This window comes from Podarcis cretensis (assembly GCF_951804945.1).
Source record: "Podarcis cretensis genome assembly, chromosome: 17".
NCBI lineage: Eukaryota > Metazoa > Chordata > Lepidosauria > Squamata > Lacertidae > Podarcis > Podarcis cretensis.
This window is the reverse complement of record NC_137187.1, coordinates 33,765,978-33,784,857: the sequence shown is the minus strand read 5'-3', so window position 1 is coordinate 33,784,857 and position 18,880 is coordinate 33,765,978. Positions and strand designations below refer to the sequence as shown.

General features: G+C 48.4%; 1 protein-coding gene across 7 annotated transcripts in view; it reads left to right on the top strand.

Annotated features, from left to right (window-relative positions):
• Positions 1–17,037, top strand: part of NFIX (nuclear factor I X) — a 253,028-nt gene extending 235,991 nt beyond the window's left edge. For all 7 annotated transcript variants that reach the window (XM_079959559.1, XM_079959561.1, XM_079959558.1 and 4 more), the window contains one exon: positions 7,353–17,037. In XM_079959559.1, the coding sequence (XP_079815685.1) occupies positions 7,353–7,367 (15 nt within the window). In that variant the 3' untranslated portion in view covers positions 7,368–17,037. The remainder of the gene's footprint in view (positions 1–7,352) is intronic.
• The last annotated feature ends 1,843 nt before the right edge of the window (positions 17,038–18,880 follow it).

Here is an 18,880-nt window from a genome sequence, read left to right as displayed (position 1 = left end):
ATATTTTTTTGCGGGGGGCGGGCAAGGATTGCATAGTGAAAAGAGTAAAATAAAGAATTCATGAGGAGCCCAGTTATTGTGACACTGGCCCACACTGACCTTCTTTGCCCCATTATCATGTCCCTACTTTAAAAAGGCCACAAAGCCCTTCTCCTCCTTTTAGGCCACAAAGCCCTTCTCTTGCCCTTTGGGTTGCTGCTGCTTCACCCTCCTTGCACGGTGGGGGGAACTGCTCAGCAACCTTGCAGGATTCCAAGGCAGGGAGGAAAATCTGACTGGTTCCTTGATGCCTCCCATGGAAGTGATAAAGGCATAGGAGCCTGGAGTCAGCTAGGAGGTGGCATTGCCATCTGAGCAACTTAATTACTTTACTGACCAGCCAATCAGTTATTGTGGAAAGTATTGAAGTGGAGAAGGGAGCAGTGGCAGACCTTGGGGTTTCAAATTGCAGCAGCACCCTGGGCGACGCCAAAATTCAGAGCCCTCCCCCTTGCCCACCTCTAGTCCTCATTCTACATCATAGTTGTGGAGCCCCCAAGGCTCTTCATCCAGTGCAACCAAGCCCGTCATGCTCCCCTAAATAAATCCGCCTCTCAAGGAGGAGACAACAGTGAAAGGATATGTCCAGCATTTCAGAGGAATCAGTGAGGTGTTGAAGATTCCATGTCTGGACCAGTTGTGTAGCACTCATGGACAGACTACACCACTGTGCAGAGAGCATCTATGCTGCACTTTGGAGGCTCTGCTGCCCATTCCTGTTCTTGGGCTGGAGTTTGGTTCCCAATAGTTTTTCGTGTAGCTGCTCTCTACAGCAGGGCAGAAGGCTCTTGGGGGAAGATGTGGAGGGGCTGATGAGTCTATGTTCCTCACATGGGGCTTTAAATGTATCTCTGAGCCTGTCTTGCCCTGTTTGTGCCACGGGAATAGGTGTTATACAAGCAAAATAGGATTCGCAGACTAGGCATTATTGCTAGTGTTGGATTTAAGCCGAAGCCAATCAAAGCCCCATGTGTGAAAATGTGCTCCCCTTGTTATTAAAGTAGCCACCACTTGGATCCAACGCTAGTGGCACAATATGTTCCCTGGTAGGTGTATGGGAGAGCTGGGAGTGCCCATCATGGAAAGAACTAATAGGGGGAAATGGACTTTCCCCCTCCACAATTGGGGGTTGCTAACCAGGCTAGGGGAAAGAGTTTCAGCAGTTTTCCTACCAAATTTTGAAAGGCTACAAAATCAGGATGCTGATCATCAGGGTGGAAAAGTAAAGCCTTTTGAAAAGTTCTCAAAGTGGGCATGTTGCAGGTGGGGAGTACGAAGGAGTTTATTGCTCGACCTAATAATATCCTGCCCATTGCACTCATGCAGCCACAGTACCACCAGCCACTCTGAATTGAAATATGGGAGATAACTGGAGAAGGGAGGGGAACCACCTTTTTCTATCAACAGTTTTATTGCTGGGAGGTTGAGGTTTCTCTGCAGCAGAGATGCTATCTGCGAGGATACCCCATAACAACTAAGTAACAAACGAGCACTGGTTCTGCAGCAAAAAATGATCAAGCTGGTGTTTAGGAATATTATTTAGGAATGTTTCAACCCTGCCAGTACCATGATCAGAAAGCAAAGGAGGGGAATGTGCCGGAGACATGAAGGGTAGAGAGCAGCAGAGAACGGCTGTGTGAAGCAGAATTGGAGCAAACCTGCTTTAGCATGCACACACACACACACACACACACACACACACACACACACACAGATCCAGCCTGCCCTCTCTCACAAGATTGCTCTGAGGTTTGGTCTGCCTTTCCTTCCTCCCAGCCTTCGTTGCTCCCTGGCGGTGAGCAAAAGAGCTGGAGCAGAGCAGGAATGGGATCTGTTCCCCTTCCCATCCCATAACCAATGTCACGTCTGGCCCGTCTGGTTTCCCCGAGCAACGAGACATGATGTCACACCCAGATGAACTTGGACTTGGGGGGCCGGGCAGGGAAACAATGGTCCAGAGCGAGGCTGGACCAGGGCCCAGCACGGCCTCAGGAATAGCAGGGCCACTTCCGCCAGCAACTTCCCTGCTTCTTGCTTTCTCCTTCTTTTCTGCTTTGCCTCTCTGGATTTATTTCATTTTCCATTTCCCCACCCCCCCTGCTTTCTCCCCACTCCCTTTCCCACTTCTCTTTCTTTTAATGCACTTCTATCACTTTCTTTATAGCTGCTGTACTCCCCCACCCCATCCACCTACCCTTTGATTCATTTTGATTTCCCCCCCTCACTCCTCCTGGGATTTTAGGGGGGCTGGGGAGGGGTTGCTCTGCCCTATCATGCATAAGACGGATGGGAAACATCGAAGTATTTTTCAACCCAGGCTCTGCCAGGTGGGCTCTAGATTTGCCAAGGGCCCTTTAATGTGCCCATGTGTGTTTTGTGTTTTCTGTTTGTGTGTGGGAGGGGGGCGGGAGATATTCCTTGCTCTATTGGCTAAGCTGCAGTATATTTTGGGGGGGGGAGGGCAGGTGTTACCACAGTAACCAGTGACTTTTCTGAACTCTGGATTCAGGCAGATGGAGGAGGACAAAAGAGGGGAAGAGAAAGACAGATAGCACTGGGCAAGCGAGAGATGGAGGAGAGTGCCAGTTCCCCCTCTCTCAGCTGTGGCTTCTGGCTGTTGCCCATAGGAACAGCTGCAGGTCCCGTGAGGTGTGACGGACCTTTGCTTGTGGTCATACTGCTTTCATTGTTATTAAACATTCACTTAGTGCCAACAGTGCGCGCTGAACCTTGCACTGACCCGGCTGCTGCCTCCATGGCTTAAAGTCTAAGACTATGCCAGCGCCACAGGTGAACTAGCTCCCATTGCCATTGGTGTGGCTGGTGAGCTCAGTGCCATTCTAGCTGGTTGCCTGCTCCTTTCGTGGGCTCTGGCTGGGCCCAAATCAGAGATTACAGCAATGCGGCTGATGCCAATCCAAATCTCCCAGGTACTGCCTAGCAAAAGGCATTATGTGGCCTGGCATCATCGCAGCACTCTTCCCTGGTACCCCCTCGCCCAGCAGCTGCCAAAACACCCATGGCAGCCAGATGCCCTCAGAGGCTGGCAGGAGCTGCAAAATCACACCTGCTTCTTTGTGATGTAAGGGTTCTTTTTCATTATGGCGGCAAATGGCTACTTCTGTAACGTATCTTCAAGAAAGAGGACAAAAGAACCACCAAGTCACACTAGACCTGGTGGGTCAGCCATGTCTCTTTATGCATGTGTCTGCCCCATTGACATGTTAAATGTGGGAGGGGAATCTATTTGTTCCATGGGGGTGAGAGAAGCAAAATCATCCCTCCCCCATCATACCTCCGTGTGCTCTGTTGCTTGAAACACTTTTGTCCCAACCCAGACCCAACTCTGGAAATAAGCCAGGCTGGAGAGAAAAGGGCTTGAAGCAATGAAGTAGAGTAAGGCGAGGAAAGAGTTAACTCCTCTCACCCATGTGCTCTTTTCCATTTAGAACAATAGACCCCACCAGCTTGCACTTGGCTGCCTGCATCATGGCTATATGGACCCTATTTGTATTGGGGAGGGATGGGCAAGGCATTGCTCCAAATTTAGATGCATCCATACACCTTTTCACATAGGGATACATGAAACCCTACTCCCAAATTTTGCTGGTCTTCTTTGAAACTCTCTTGACTTGAAATTCCTCCAGAGTCTTTGTCTGAGGTGAGGCTTCCAAATTTGCTTTGAATTTTGCTCTAGGCAAAATTAGGTGGCTGTTGAAAGGTGAGTGGAGCCAACTTTCTCCTGCGCCGCCACCACCCAAGGAAATTTCTGTGATGTAGTACAGGATGACGCAGGGCCGTTCCTTCTCCTGACTCAGGGCATACCTTGCCACAGCAGCCCACTCATTGCCAGGGCAGACAATATTTATGAGTGGCACATAAGCGCTCCCCTAAGGTCTGCAGATTTGCACTGTTGCTGGTGTAGTCAGATGCAGCTCAAATACGCCGTCAGAAATGGAGTTTCGAGAGAGCAGTCGTGTGACTACAGAGGGCTTGCTCAAGGCATCTGAAAGCAGAGATGCTCTGACATGAAGGGACATATGGAGACAGATCCATCCCTCACTGCCAAGTGGACGTTGTCATGGTGGAGTGACAACTCCTGACTGGCTTGTTACTGAGGCACAGCATTCTGATTGGCTTTTTAGGCACATCATTTTTAAATCTAGCCAGTCACAAAGCAGGAGCGGGCAAAATGATGTGCTGTTGTTTTTGTTTTTGTTTGATTGATTGTTTCCAAATCTCTAATTTGTATTGGTTCTCCACCACCACCAGAGGATGTCAGGTTTTGCTTCTGATGCTGTAATTTGCCTAGTCCCTTATGATTGGCTTAGAAAATTTAGCATCATAGCACGCCTCACCCAGTTGGAGTATTTAGACTGGGGGTGCATCTGCACCTGATTGGCTGGAATCTGTGACAATGAGTAATGGCAAGCAATGCAGTTGGCTGGCATGAATTCACTTGGGTGTAAGAGCTGGCATCTTATTTTATGAAAGGAACATGGACTGGCCAAACGGAGAGAGGATGTGTGAAGCAAAAAGAGCTGGAGAGAACAAAAAATATTAAAAAGCACCTTGGTAAAGAGCAGGAAGTGACCTGTAGAAATAAATAAACTTTGGAAGTCAGGAAACCCAAGTTTGGTACCCAATGGGCAGTGGGGGTTGGTGGGTTGACATAGTGCTGTGTTTTGGAGCCGGGCAATTTTGCTTTGCTGCATGTTACAATTATAGGCCTTTCATCATACGTCCTAAGCTTCCTTCTGTTAAGCAGACATATTTTCCTCTCTATCCCAAAGTGATCCAGGTAGGGTATATTGAAATCCCAATAACGTGGTGAAACACCTTGACCAAGGACCTCAATTCCAGAAATGGAGCGAAGTCTGGAGAGTGGAGACAAAGCAGTGCTGCAGGAAGGTGGAATGCCTGCTTGGCTCTTGCAGCAATAGGGGGAGGCGGACCACTGGCTGGGAAAGTTGGGAGGAGGCTGAGTTCCTGCTTCTGCTAGTGCTATGAAAACTGCAGGAAGTGGAAGTTTGCTCTTTCTGTCCTACACATTCTCATAAACGGAGCGAGGCCTCCTTTTCCAAGCGGTTTTAAGAACAGATGCATAAAGGTGAGCTTTGCCCAATGAAGTAGGCATGCTCCTCAGTTCCAGAATAGGCAGGGAAAGCATTTGGCAGTGGCCCAAGAGAGGCAGAGAGAAGCTGGGGGCTAGAAAAAGGGAGAACTCCCTGGGCTTCCCAATAGCGGTAGCAGAGCCCCTCCTGGTGGCCATTCGCAAAGCTTGCGTTTTCCTCCAGAGAATCCAGTTATTTGGAGCTGCCTTCCTTTCCTCCTCTCCCTTCCTCCACAGCGCTTTCAGTATTCTCTCAGTGCCGCAGATGGCGATTCTATCTACAGTGTGTCACCTTCCCCCACCCTACTTGGCACTGTCAGGGAGCAGATTGTGCCTTCATGCAGAGCTTGCATCTCTGCCCCTCACCTTTCAGCTTGGAGGGAACTGTGAACTTCCAGGCACTGTTCAGTCTGTGGCAGATAGATCAGGAGCCAGGCATGGAGGTTCCACCCACTGCTAAACTACAAATAATAATAATAATAATAATAATAATAATCTAGAACACACATCAAATTCTTCTTTAGCAACCAGAAGAAGAAAGCACGTGTGGCTTTGGGATTTACAGGAGGGTGAAGTTGAAAGAAGAACTTCCCACCTGAACCTCCTCACCTTCCCATCCATCGAAGAGGCTGTTGCTGTGGGCAGCAGTTAGCAGCAGCAGGGAACCTGTGTCCCTTCAGGTGTAGCTGGACCACAGCTGCTGTCATCCTTGACCATCAGTCGTACTGGCTGGGGCTGATGGGAGTTGGAGTCCAACAACACATACCAAGGGGCACTACGTCCCCTATCCTTGAGTAAGAGCAAAGGGCAGGGATCAAGCAGCATTTGTCAGGAGAAAGTTAGCAGGTGGGAGTAGGGTGCGTGAGGTTGGGTAAAGGACTGGAACTCACCTCTCAAGGGAAGGTTCAAAACAGCACTATATAAAACGCTACAGCCAGAAAACACTCTTAGTGCAGCACTTGGAAACATCCCATGGCATGCTAAGCTTTTTGTCTTTCCAAACAGCAGGAGAAGCAAAAGCTGTTTCACTGAATTCTGGCTCACAATTTCTTGCTGATAAAGGAACAGCTTCAGGCAGGGCTGTAAATTTGCGTTGAGCTGCACGTTTTCCACGAAAGTAGGCAGCACCTTGGGAGTAGCAGCAAGAAAGGCAAGATAAACAGAAAGAGAGGGAGAAGTTACATCAGGTGTCATATTAGATAGTAAAGAAAGTAATCCTTGTCTAGTTTCAGCACAAATGCAAACCGTGGCAAGAAGCCCAAACCCTGTGTAGTCTAGCAGATATACTGTCAGACATTGACCAGGGAGACCTGGGTTCAAATCCCCACTGAGCTCTGATGTACTAGGCCAGTCACACACTCCTTCAGCTTCACTTGCCTTGTAGGATTGTTGTGAAGATAACATGGGAGGGGACAATCACATGTGCCACCCTGAGCTCCTTGGAGAAAGGAGTGTGTTCAAAAGTATATACTGAGGGACAACGTTAGATGTTTTGGTGAACATCAAAAATGGTAGCGTGCTGTCGACTTTGCCCCTTTCCCCTCTGGCACACAGAGTTAAGGTTGCCCCCCGAGCCTTCTTGACACCGGCACTGTGTGTTTCCCCACCCATGTCATTAACATTGGTGATGAAGTACTGGGGCAAGGAAGCACACAGCCGATAACCTTAGGATATGGGCAAGTTTTCCTAAACTGGATGGAAAGAGGAGAGAGGAAACTCGATGTGCGATCGCCATTTTTGGCAAGTGACCTTGTTCCAACCCTAACACATTTAAGCGTATGCCAACAAATGCACAGTGCAATTGTGACAAAAGCCCTGAAATGCATGTGTCATCCATATAGTTACCTTCACCGGAGAGCCAATATTAGTCGTTCTCCTTGTTAAATGTACACAAATGTAGCCATGAGTGGCCTTAGCAAAGGAGTCTTTCAGCAAAGGGGGATGAAGGGGCACCAGTATTTCAGAGCAATGTGAGGGTAAATCATGGCTTGGAACACTAGCAAGGAACAAGTCAGGAACAAAAAACGAGACTAGATGACTGGAGCTTGCCAGAAGAAGGCAAAGGCATCAAACTCAGTGACTGGGTTAGCACTGTGGGTTTCACTTGATGGGTATCAATGTTAGCCTGCCAAACAAAGGAAAAAGAAAGTTTGCAACGCTCTGTTTTAATTCTCCCTTTTTGTGTTTTCTTCTGCTCCAGTCTTGGTTCCTCTGACGGGATCTTCAAGCGAAGAAAAATAATAATGATGGTGGTGGTGATGATGATGATGATGATAATAATAAGTTTTCGCTCACGTCCTGAGAATCAGAATCTTCAGTCCTTAACCCATATCTTCACTGAGCTGCTCCTCTTCAAGGAAAAGTAAGAGACGTTGGGTAACACTACAGATGAAAAGCTTAAAAGAATTACGTTGGACCTCCCCGATCCAAAGCAGATTTTTGCATTTGCGTAGAAGAGGCTTGTCTTCTGCAAGGAATCCCATCAACACCTACAGAAGTCACGTAATCCTGTTTCAATGATATGATAGTTCTGGACAGGCTATTCAAGCAATGGTTAAAAAAAGAAAGGGGTTTCTCTTATTCATCATGGTGAAGGAATAGCATTCACATTAACCAGCCTCAAACCCCCAAAATTTGCACCAAGGTTTGCTAGGGGTTATGTTTGTTGCGAAATGAAAGAGGAGACACTTTCTTAGTGTCTCACCTGCCTACCAGCCTAATTCCTATGAGCCCATTTGCGACTTGAGGAGAGTTGTGTTTCTAGGTCACTCAATTTGCTTTTTGAAACTTCGCAATGTGGTACAGGGGCTGCAGGAAAATGAAGTTTGTCCTAAATTCAAATAACCTCCTAAATATGTTTTTAAAAAGCATGTCCAGTGTGGTGCACTGGTTCACAATTGGAACTGGCTATGATTAGAGCAGTACTAGGGTCATAATGCTTGGTTGGCATTCACAGCACAAACATCTCCTACCAAACATAAATTCCCCCTTGCAGTAAATTCCCTTGTTAATGAAATTTAACATAGCATCCTCATTACTTAAAAAAGCAAAAACAGAAACGCTCCTGACTACCAGATGCCGAGACAATATTCCATTCCTGAGCAAGATGGGAGGCTCTCCCTAGTGCCCTCTCCCTGTCTCTCTGAGACAAAACCACACACACCTGACACATCCTGGTGTCTGGTGACTCCTGGTGTCCTTTGCCATTGATGAACCTTTCCTGCATCTCAGATATATATAATAACACGTTAGGGCTTATGTGGAAGGTACTCCCAGTCATATTCTCCATGAACTGGGATCCCTTCACATACAAGAAAGGCAGGCACTCTTGGGTTCATGAGTCCAAGACAGATTGGGCTGGAAAGTGTTTCTAAGTATTTCTCTTAGCAAAGAGAGCATCTGCTACCACTGCCATAGGGCAAATGACACTTGGAGACCCATTGGATGCTTACTAAAAACATTGTAAAAAGAATCCATTGACAAGAGAGCAAAGAGGCCACATTCAAGTTGTATGCCAGACAAATCACTGGAGCGAAGGCAGCTGGCTCAGTCAGGCACGTTTCTGCAGAGCTTGTAGCCTGTTCTGGACAGGTTGGGCTATGTCCCTTTCCTCTGAGTTCCAGTATTTTCCTTTTGAGGTTTTGGGTGTCTGTTGTTACTATGGTTTGATGCTCTTCCTGATCCCTTTTCTCCACTTTGTTCTTTTCCTCCTTTAGTTGTAGCATTTCCTTTGGCTTCCTCTACATACAGGTGACAACAGCAAAGAAATTAAACGCTAGGGTTTTGTGGTCGTCGTTGAGACAAACAAAAAGACAAACCCTTTAAGCTTAGAACATATGAACACTCTCAGCAAAACTTCAGCGCAACAAAATTAATTGTATAGAGTTAGAGGTAGTGGAAGCTGCCTGACTGGTAGATGTGAAGGTTTGACATTGCCGGCTGTACACTACGCATGCACACATACGCACCAGAATCGACCACACAGCTCCGCACACTTTCCTCTTCCCTTTCTCAGACTACAAAAGAATAATAATAATTAATAATAATAATAATAAGTGAGGAGAGCAAGCGCCCCCCTCTGTTTTGCACCAATGAGATCTTCATTATTTATTTTCCAAAGGTCTGTGGAAGAGGCCCCTCTCTTTCTCCTTATTTACCCCCATGCTAAGCTTTGGGGGCAGGAGCTTTGCCAAATTCTTTGGGGTTCATCCCCTTCCCCATCCCATCTTCCCTGTTAAATGTGTCCATCTCTGCATGAGGGGTCACTGGTTGTTACAGGGCAACTCCACATGGTATACTTAGGATAGGCCAGGGCGTCGGGTAAGGGTTAAGGATTGTCTGATTTGGAGTGGATCTGGAGAGTGCTGCAGGGAATGGGCTCCCATGCCATCTGCCCAGGGCAATTGCATTTGGGTTTCTGGCTTGCAGTGCCTGGAGTTGCCCCCAAATGACCGTGCAAGAAAACCTCCTGAAGCCCCTCTCCTCTCTGCCACAGTGATCCCCAGCTGATGCATCAGCAAGTTCTGGAGCAGACATAGTCAGGAGCTGCTGGCGGGACCAGGTATCTGCATCCCTGTCTAAGTGCAATGATTTTCCAGTTCCAAATGGAGAAACAGGGTCAAGGAAGGGAATTCTGAGGGCTGCAGATCTGCCCCTCCCCTCCACCAGCAGTTGGCTTCCCTGCTTATCCCCATTCACACCCACCGGTTCCCAGATGTCAGAGGAACACACACACACACACACACACACACACACACACACACACACACACTTTATTACACACACACACACACACACACACACACACCTTTAACAGTGGCCACCCTTATCAGAGGCCTGCTTTCATGGAGGAGTCATGAAGCCTGACCCTGCACAGCTGCAGGACAGCTGCTGCATGAAGGGAGGGAGTTCTTCTCCATGAGGAATGTGGTAAGGGAGCAAGTAGCCTGCCGAAAATACATGTACACGTTTCAGTTGGCTGACATAATTGGCTGCTGCATGTGGAGCCGCCTGCCTGAGGCTTCCATCTTTGGCATGAGTCAGGTCTGCTCTTGCCCAGTCAGACTGCAGACCTGGATTGCATGGAGTCTAGGAGTGGTGCTTTGCTGCTTCCCCCATACCAGGGCCCTCACCCAATACCTTCAGTAAAATGCAACTCAGAGGTGAAATACAACCTTTCAGAGACTAAGCAGCTGGGGATGTAGAAAGACAATGATTTTGAAGAGAGTGTGTTGAGAGAGGGGTCACTTTGCATGTTGTTACACACATGCATTTCACGTCACCTCTCAGGAAGCAGATATTTCAGGGTTTTGAAACAATCCGAAAAGCTGTTTACCAGAGGCAACAATGGGATAAGTGTATACAACACAAATAGGTCATTCCTCTTTCAGACTGCTCTCAGATCTTTGAGAACAAATGACTAGTAGTCTTTAGCCAAATATCCATAAAGTAATTTAGGCAAACACTGAGGGTTGAGCTTACATCTGTGTCGTGGGCAGAGATCAGAAACAGTAACTGGAATTGGGACGCAGCTTCGTTCCTCGTGGTGAGGTTGGAAGGCTCCCAGGTTTTAAGCCCAAGGTCCGTGTCTATGTCCTTAAGAGCACAAAGCCATGGAGAAGTTCTGCAAATGTCAGAATGGAAACCATTCCCACCTTGGTGGTCTTAAGAAAACAGACGTCTCCCCTCCTCCAGTGCAGTCTGCCCCCTCCCCTCCTCAGCATCCTTTCTCCTGCAAAGTACCAATCGCCCTTCTTTCCCCTGGTTGCGTGGGACATGGTCCCATTGTGATCTAAATCACGAGACTTTGAGGTGAGATGAAGTTGAAGATAACTCAAGCATTGCAGTCCAGGGCAAGAAGGTACCTACTACAGCATCTGGAGTGCTGTGCATATTTCATTTTATTTTGACATAAGAATCATTTGGAGCATTCCCCCAATTGAGAAAGACAGTGCCCCTCCCCAGTTCTTAAAAAGTGCATCCAAGCTCCTGGTGACCATTTCTGAATGCAGAGCAATGCGCAAATAGGGGGTGGCCCAAACCAGGGAATAAATACCGACGGCCACCATAGTTGGTGCTGCTACAGCATCTTTTCAGTTGCTAAATTCATTCAGTCAATGTATTCAGTTATTTAAAATAAAACCATTCAATCAAGTAATTCAGATCTGAATTCGGCTAGCTTCTAAATAAAATGCCCAGGATTGCTAGGAATAGGTTCCTTACTTGAGAAACCATGGGGAGGGCGGCTATCTGTTTGGATGGTCTAAAAAAGTGGTAGGGCCAGAGATTTGCAGGAGTCCAAAGGCAAGCGACCACAAATAATCAGCACTTAAAAACTGGAGGTGGGAACAAGTAGAGGTTTACTCTATTTCATTCTGAAAAGGAGGCTCTGAGTCCTCGCAGTGCTTAAGCACACACTTAACTCTTGGCATCTCCTAGAGTGCGACCGTTGGGTGACAGCAGCATGTGGGTGGACAGAGTGACAATGTCATCTGCTTACATGTTAAACTCTACCTGGTTTGGGTCCTTTAAAAGGGCGAATGTAAACACTGAGGAGGAACCTGGAAGGGGTGGCACACAGGACTTTAAATTATGGTGGCTGGAAGGTATGGGCAGGAGAAAGAAAGATACACAGGAATGTGTGTTTAAAAATGGGGAGGGGATTTTTAAAAAAGCAAAATATATATTAGGGGTTTTAAAAGAACCAATTTTGTTTGCATTGAGCCAAGTGCAATGGAGTGCATAGTTTTAATATCTTTGTATGTTAAAGATTGTTAAGAAGAAGAGAAAAAATCTATTTTTGTTGCAAAGTCCTCTGTTCCCAGGGACTCTAAATAAATAGGGACAAAAGAAAAACCCAACCTTTGTAAGTATGGGGAAAAAACTTTTTCTGTTTATTTTTTCATTTGTTTACTTTTCCTTTTTCTTGTTTGTTTTTTAAATCCTTTTTTTAAAAAAAAATTGATAATGATCGGGGTTTGGTTTTTTTTTTCCTTTTCCTCATTAGTTTTGTCGTTTTATGGGAGGGCTGAAGGCAAAAGTTTTTCACACGCAAAAATAAAATTTTAAACAAAACAAAACACTGTATCAGGTTAAAAACATAGAAGAAAACTGCAAAATTAAAATTAAAGAAAAGGACAACAAAAAACCCTAAAAATCATAAAAGAAGAAAAAAGATTAAAAATACAAAACCTGGTGCTTCTTACAATATAAAATACATTAAAATCTCTATTATACATAGTTTATGAACCAATTAATTGTTATCATAAAGCACATTTTAGGAAACATGCATTATCCCTTCTTTATGTTTAGCTGAAAGGGGCAGCGGGCCTTGCAGTCAAACGCACCAGCAAGTCTCTGGCAGCTTCTCATGGATCTTCCCAGGTTGCCGAGTGAGATGGGTGACGGTGAGATTGCCACGGCAAAGGTTCCTGCACAGGCCGTGGTTCTCTGCCTCCTTTCACCCCTTTCTCCCCTCTCCCCCTTGCATCACTTGCCACCACACCCCCTTCTATCTTGGTTCTCCTGGCCTTTCTCTCCAACCCCCGCATAGAGCTAAGCAAAACCAATTGACTTTGGGAATGCCTTTGATTTCTTCTCCCCTAGTGAGCCAAATCTGCAGCGTGCGCTCTCTCTTCCCCTCTCCCTCTCTCATCTTTCAGGGGCTCCTCTTTGGGAAGAGGAGCCACCTTGTGATCTCACCAGCATCCCGTCCATTGAACTCCTTCCATCCTCCCCCAAGTTGGTTCTTTTCAGCCCTCGCTTGCCCTCTTTCTCACAGCCTCCCCACCGTGGTTCCTCTCAACTCCCTCCCTTCCCTTGCTGGCTTTCGGGGCGGTGGGTGGGGCGGGGGGCAAAGCAGCAGTGCATACCCCCCCAACCCCAACCCCCTTGCCCCGCAGCCTCTCAGAGCATGGAAGGTTGACTTGGAGAAACGTCTCGCTTCAGGGAAGGACCAAGATGGATGGTATTGCCTTACTCCCACCCCGCTTAACTGGCCAGCTGACATAGTGCCTTTTGTAAACCCATCTTCCGCTGGAACAGATGGACCGCATGCTCTGCCGGGGTGGGTGGGTTACTGGAAATCCCGCCCCTTCACCCCTTTGACCCATGTGCTCAATACAGGGGAAAGCAATAAACAGCCAAGCCTCGACCGGCAAGAGGGAATTGTGGCCATGGCGAAACGCAGTGGTGCCTAGTTCTCTTTGGCCGGCTTCTGCTGCCCCATGCATAAGAGAGGGCCGGCACCACCCAGGAGAGAGGGAAGGATGCGTGTCACCCAAGCAGCAGGGCTGAAGGCTGCATGGCTTTCTCTCGGCAGCCTTTCTGCACAGGGCCGTCTCTGCCATCTTGCATGGGTCCCTCAGCCCCTCTCGGGTGATGCTTAGTCGGGGTCCTTGATGTACCCAGCGGCTGCTGGTGGCTCCTCTGGGAGCCCTGAGGGGTGTTAGGTTCGCAAATCCCAAGATGATTTCAGTTTGGACTGGACTGCCCTACCAGGGCTTCGTCCGACAAACCTATTGAGACCCTCCTTGCCCTCCCTTGGGCAGCTTATCTGTGGCGGGAGGGAGAGGGAGGGTGTCCCTTGGCTTGAACTTAACCCACGTGGCCAAGAACAGTCACCCTGTGCTCCGAAAAGGATCCTCGGGCCCTCACTTTATTCGGATCTCTCACCTTCTGTCTCTCGCTTTAGGAATAACCGTGGAGCGTTCCTGTCCTTGAGCATTCCTGTCCTTCCTGGCCAGATCCCTTCTGCAGCCCCCTTTCTCTCCCTTTTTTGCTGACCCCCCCCCACCTTCCGCATGCAACCCCCTCCCCACCCACCGCGAACCCCCAAACCCACTTCTCTCGCTCGGCAGTAAAACCTTGAGATCCATGAAACTGCAGCTTCCCTGACTGCAACCCACCCCTGCCCCTTTGAACAAGTTTCTTCCTTGGTTAAGAAACGCAGTATATATATGAGTACAGTACAGTATATATATAGTACTAATGGAATTTGGTGTGCTTTTTCTCCTCATCCGCCCCCTCCCGTCCCCGACCGTACCCCTTTGCCTCTCCTGCGCCTCCCCAATGCCCCCTTTGTGTCTTTGAGTCTGTTCTTCCGAACCCCCTCCTTCCCTCCCACCCACCCCCCGCACTTGAAAATAAAAGGTAGTTCTTCGTCTGTTTTTGTTCTTTCTGAAGTTTCTTCCGTGTCTAGCAGAATGCAGGTAGCCATATGTTATAACTGTCAATATTGCTTCACGACAAAAAAAGAAAAAGAAAAAAAAGAAAAAAAAAGAAAAATCCGAACTGTTTTATCATTTTTGCCTGAGCTTTCTTCGGCTTTCTCCATTGGAATGGCTTATTGTGTTATGTGAATTTAAAAAAAAAAGAGGGGAAAAAAGAAAAAAAATTCAAAATATGTTTAAAAAAGAGAAAAAAAACTACATATACTTCAAAAAAGAAAAAAAAAATCATCGGCTTCCCTCTTTCCTTGTCCCACCAATTCCTTCCTCAGAGCAGAGATGGGAAGCCCAGTGGAGGGGAGTGCCGAGGGCTCCACAACGATGTGTGTATGTCTGTGTTGGTGGGTGGTTTTTTTCGGGGGTGGGGGGGGGTCTGTGTCCCTTCTTTCCCCATTCCCATTCCTTTCTGGAGGAGCTGCTCAGAAACATCAAGAATAGACCCATTCCCTCCATACACCCGCCCGCCCGCCCGCCCGCCATCCCTTTGGTCAAATTGTAAAGTGCCTAATTAAGAGGTCATTTTTTCAGCGGCAAAGACAATACTTCAGTTCCTCCTCACGTATCCTTTAGGATTGGGCATCTCGGAGTGATGCCTCCTGGCACGACACCTGCTGACATGTGGAGGGAGGGCAGCTGCTGTGGATCCGGCAGCTGGAGGCAGCACCGCTCACCTCCCACAACCCTTCCCCTCCCCGAAGCACTTCTCTCCCCTCTGGGCTCCCTTGCAGCTGGAGAGGGAGAAACGCTTGTGGGCGCAGGCAGGAGAGGAAGGCAAGCCATGGGGGGAGGGGGGCTCAGCTCCCCTTTTGCTCTGAAACTCCCTTTATTGGGGCAGACCCACACGGAAAAGATGGCTCCGCTGGGGTCAATTCTAGTTAGGCCCAGAGCTTCACAGCCCGGGGTCAGCTTTTGACTTGGGAGTCCAGCCCTGAAGTCATAAGGTACAGAGGTCCATTTTTCAGAAGCGGCTCAGCCCCCTGTTGGGTTTCCACAGGCCCACAGCTTTTCCACAGCATCCCCCTAGGCTGAGCTAACATGGTGGTCGTCTGTCGAAAGACACCGGTGGTTTCACGGGTCGCTCCAGCCAGGGAGCATATCCGGTGCCGTGGTGCAAAGCTCCTTCTGCCCGCCCCCGTTTCCCAGAGTTTTTTAGGGAGGACGGGGCTGGAGGAGGCGGGCAGCGGCTGGAGGGCGGGGAAGAGGCAGAGGCTGGATGCGGCCCCTCCCAGCTCAGCTGGACGCTTCGTGCTGCAGTGGCCACGGCAGACGGAGGCTCTGGGCGTGGCACAGCATGGCGGAGGCGGGCGAGGGCGGCAAGCTGATGCCAGGAGGCGCTTCGTCCAGCCTCTGCCTCTTCCCTGGCACCCTCCAGAGCTTGGCGCCCGCGCTACTAGCCTCTATGCGTAAGACGCCCTTGACTCCAGCTTCACTCCAGCTTTGCTGAGAAAAGGTTCAGAGAGACCCAGTGAGAAAGCCAAAGGGGAGCCAGCATATGTTTGCATAGGATAAGGGAGAAGCCCTAATGGTTGCAGAAATAAAAACCAGCTCCCGTTTCCTGGGTGCTCTTGATGAAGCACACCCAACCAATGGAGATGCTTCTTCTCCATCACCATGGGGGATGCTTAGTAACGTCTTCCATTACTGTTGCTTCCTTGTGCAGAGGCAGATCTTCCCCAACAATTCCATTCCACAGCCTCCAGCCTTGAATCCTTTTGTGGGACATACCTTGGCACCCAGGAGCTGTTTTCGGGAAGAACTCTTCCCCCTGCCACCCACTGAGGCACCCTCCATTTGGGCTGAGGCCCACTATAGATGCTAGGACAGTACCTGCCCATTCCAATGCAGGGAGAGCGAGGCTCTCTCTCTCTCTCTCTCTCTTTTGCGATTGTGAGGTTTTTGCCAGAGGGGTGCCAGTCTCAGGTGTGCCACCTGCAGTCTTACCTAGCTCAGGCCCCAAAGGTGTGTGCCCGTTTCCACCGATGCCAGCCTGATGCTCCAGAGCAGCCGTCTCCCAGCTCCATCCCCCACCCTTTCAGCGCCCTCCCGCTCCTTTACGAAGCTGTTCATTGCTACTGGTTTGGTTTTTGAAAACAAAAAGAACTCATAACCCTGCAGCCGAATTAAGGGAAGTGCCTTAAACTGATGCCTTTGCTGCCACCAGCGAACAAACCGAGACAGGAAGAGAAATCGATCAAACTTTTATGCATCCAGCTTCAGAAATGTGAACAAAAAGATGTTTACAGAGATTGCAATCAAACCACCTCCAGGTGGGGCTCATGGGAGCCCCTCCCACCATTGCTTATCATCCCCACCTGCTTTCTCCACTTTCCCCCTCCCCCGCCTGCACTTTTCACACACCGGAGGGAAGCTGAGGCCTACAAAATGGCTCCCTCTGCTAAACCAGCCTTCATTTCATGTAGCTCGACCCTCATCCTTGCCCCCAAAGAAGGGAACCAGCTGCTGCGATGTGGTGGGCCAGCTTCTCCAGCCCCTTCCCCTGTCCCAGTCAGCCCTCGGCACTTCCCCTCCCTCCCCAAGTGCCACTCTCCGAGCGGGGTGTAATACGCATGTGTTAATTACAAATTTTTTCCATAATAAAAGTTTATAGATGCAGCACCTTCTTTAACTGATTGAATTAAAGAATGTTATTGACTGTAATTGTCTCTCTTTGGCTTCCTTGATGGATGAATGGCCACGGAGCCCTAATACTCCCCTGAATGTATTTGTTGCATGAGTTCGGGGCTGCAGGGGCGACTGATCGGGGGCCCCAACACACCACACAGACATGTTCACAGGGAGATGGTGCAGTCATACCTCGTGTTGTGTTAGGTTCATGTTGCATCTTTTCGGCTTGCGAACCTTCTGGGTTTCCCCGCGTGCGCAGAAGCGTTCTGCGCGCTTCGCGCATGTGCAGAAGCGTTCTTCGCACTTGCGCAGAAGTGCTCTATTGCCCTCCATGTTTGCGCAGAAGCGCCACTCTAGTTGCGGACTTTTTCGGGTGCAAACGGCACCCCGGAACGGATCGTGTCCACAATTAGAGGTACCACTGTAGTTGTCTTCTACTGAGGCTCAACTCAGCAACCCTGACCAGCTCCATTAACTTCAGGAAGAACATGTGCAAGGTATGCTCATCCCTAAAGTGATGGAGTGTGAGAGCTGCTGGTGGGTGTTGATGTCTGATAAAGCACCAGGTTTTCCCAAAGCTCAGCAAGCCTTGCTAGCAAACCAACACTCCCCTGGCTTCCATCATGCATGCAACAGCTCTTCAGATATTTCAAGATAGCTATCATATCACCTCTTGGTCTTCTCCAAGCTAAGCATACCTGGACAGTGTTGATGAGGATGCTTTGCCCACACATGCCAAATAAAGAAATAAACAGAGCTCATGAACTTGTGAAGGAAAAGGGTAAAGTACCATTCATAGCTAAAAGAAGTTGTTCATACCGCAGAAAACATAGTTCATGCACCAGGGCTGTTGTAGCTTCCTGGTAATGAATTCAGAAGTCAACAGGTGAAGTCACACAGACCCTAACCCTATTTCACAGGGTTGTGATGTGGATGGAATAGGTGAGGCCAACGCATGGGCTGTCTTGGGTTCCTTGGCAGGATATAATTGTAGCAAATAGAGCACTGATGGGTTAAATGGATTAAGTAGATCTTTATTCCCCGCTTGTTCCCGGTGATGATCTTCCCTGGTATGTTTGTGCCATTTTGTGGATCACCTCAGGCGCCAAAATGTCTTGGGCCAGTCTTGGTCTTCAACATCTGTTAAAAACTACTACACACACACATAGAGAAGCTGTGTCCAGGCACAAACTCAGAACGCGTCTTTCAGATCCAAATTTTCTCTGCGTGTGTGATTGGCACATGAGGCTCTGCACATCTGTTTTTTCACTCACAATATTAATGGTGTTTCTGCTGTTTGCTGTCCACACCACTGGGCAGAGCTTGGCAGGAATTATTCAGGGTATACAGTTGGTTGGTTAATTGGATTTTTTCCTCAACCTCAATCACTCCTTTCACAATCAAAGGTTTCAGCTGTAGTTTGCCTGTTTTGTTTTGTTTTGTTTTTTTACAATTCTGACTTATTAGATCTGTAATAATAAAAATAGGTGGTTAGAGCTGGGCTCCTTAGTGCTCTTGACCAGGTAAGGGTCTGTAGTTGTATGTGCCAAGCTTTCTGCAAATTAATTCCTTTCTCCCAGCCTTCTGCAGCTTCTACTTAAAGCACTTCAGGCTTTGGTTATGTTGCTCAGAGGAGCAGGTGGTCAGATCAGACCTAAATCTCTTTTCAGTTTTTGCAAGCCTTTCCAGGAGTCTCCCCTCTTGGGAGGGAAAGCAAGTGGCAAAGGATGTGTGTGCATTCCTGTTGCTGCTGTGTTTTTTTAAGGGCTCTTCCAGACTGGTGTTTTGTTGCAGGTGCATTCTGAAACATATTCCTAATGCAGCAAAAGTGCATTAGCTGTGGATCCAGTATTTTTTTTTCTGGGGAGGGGGACAT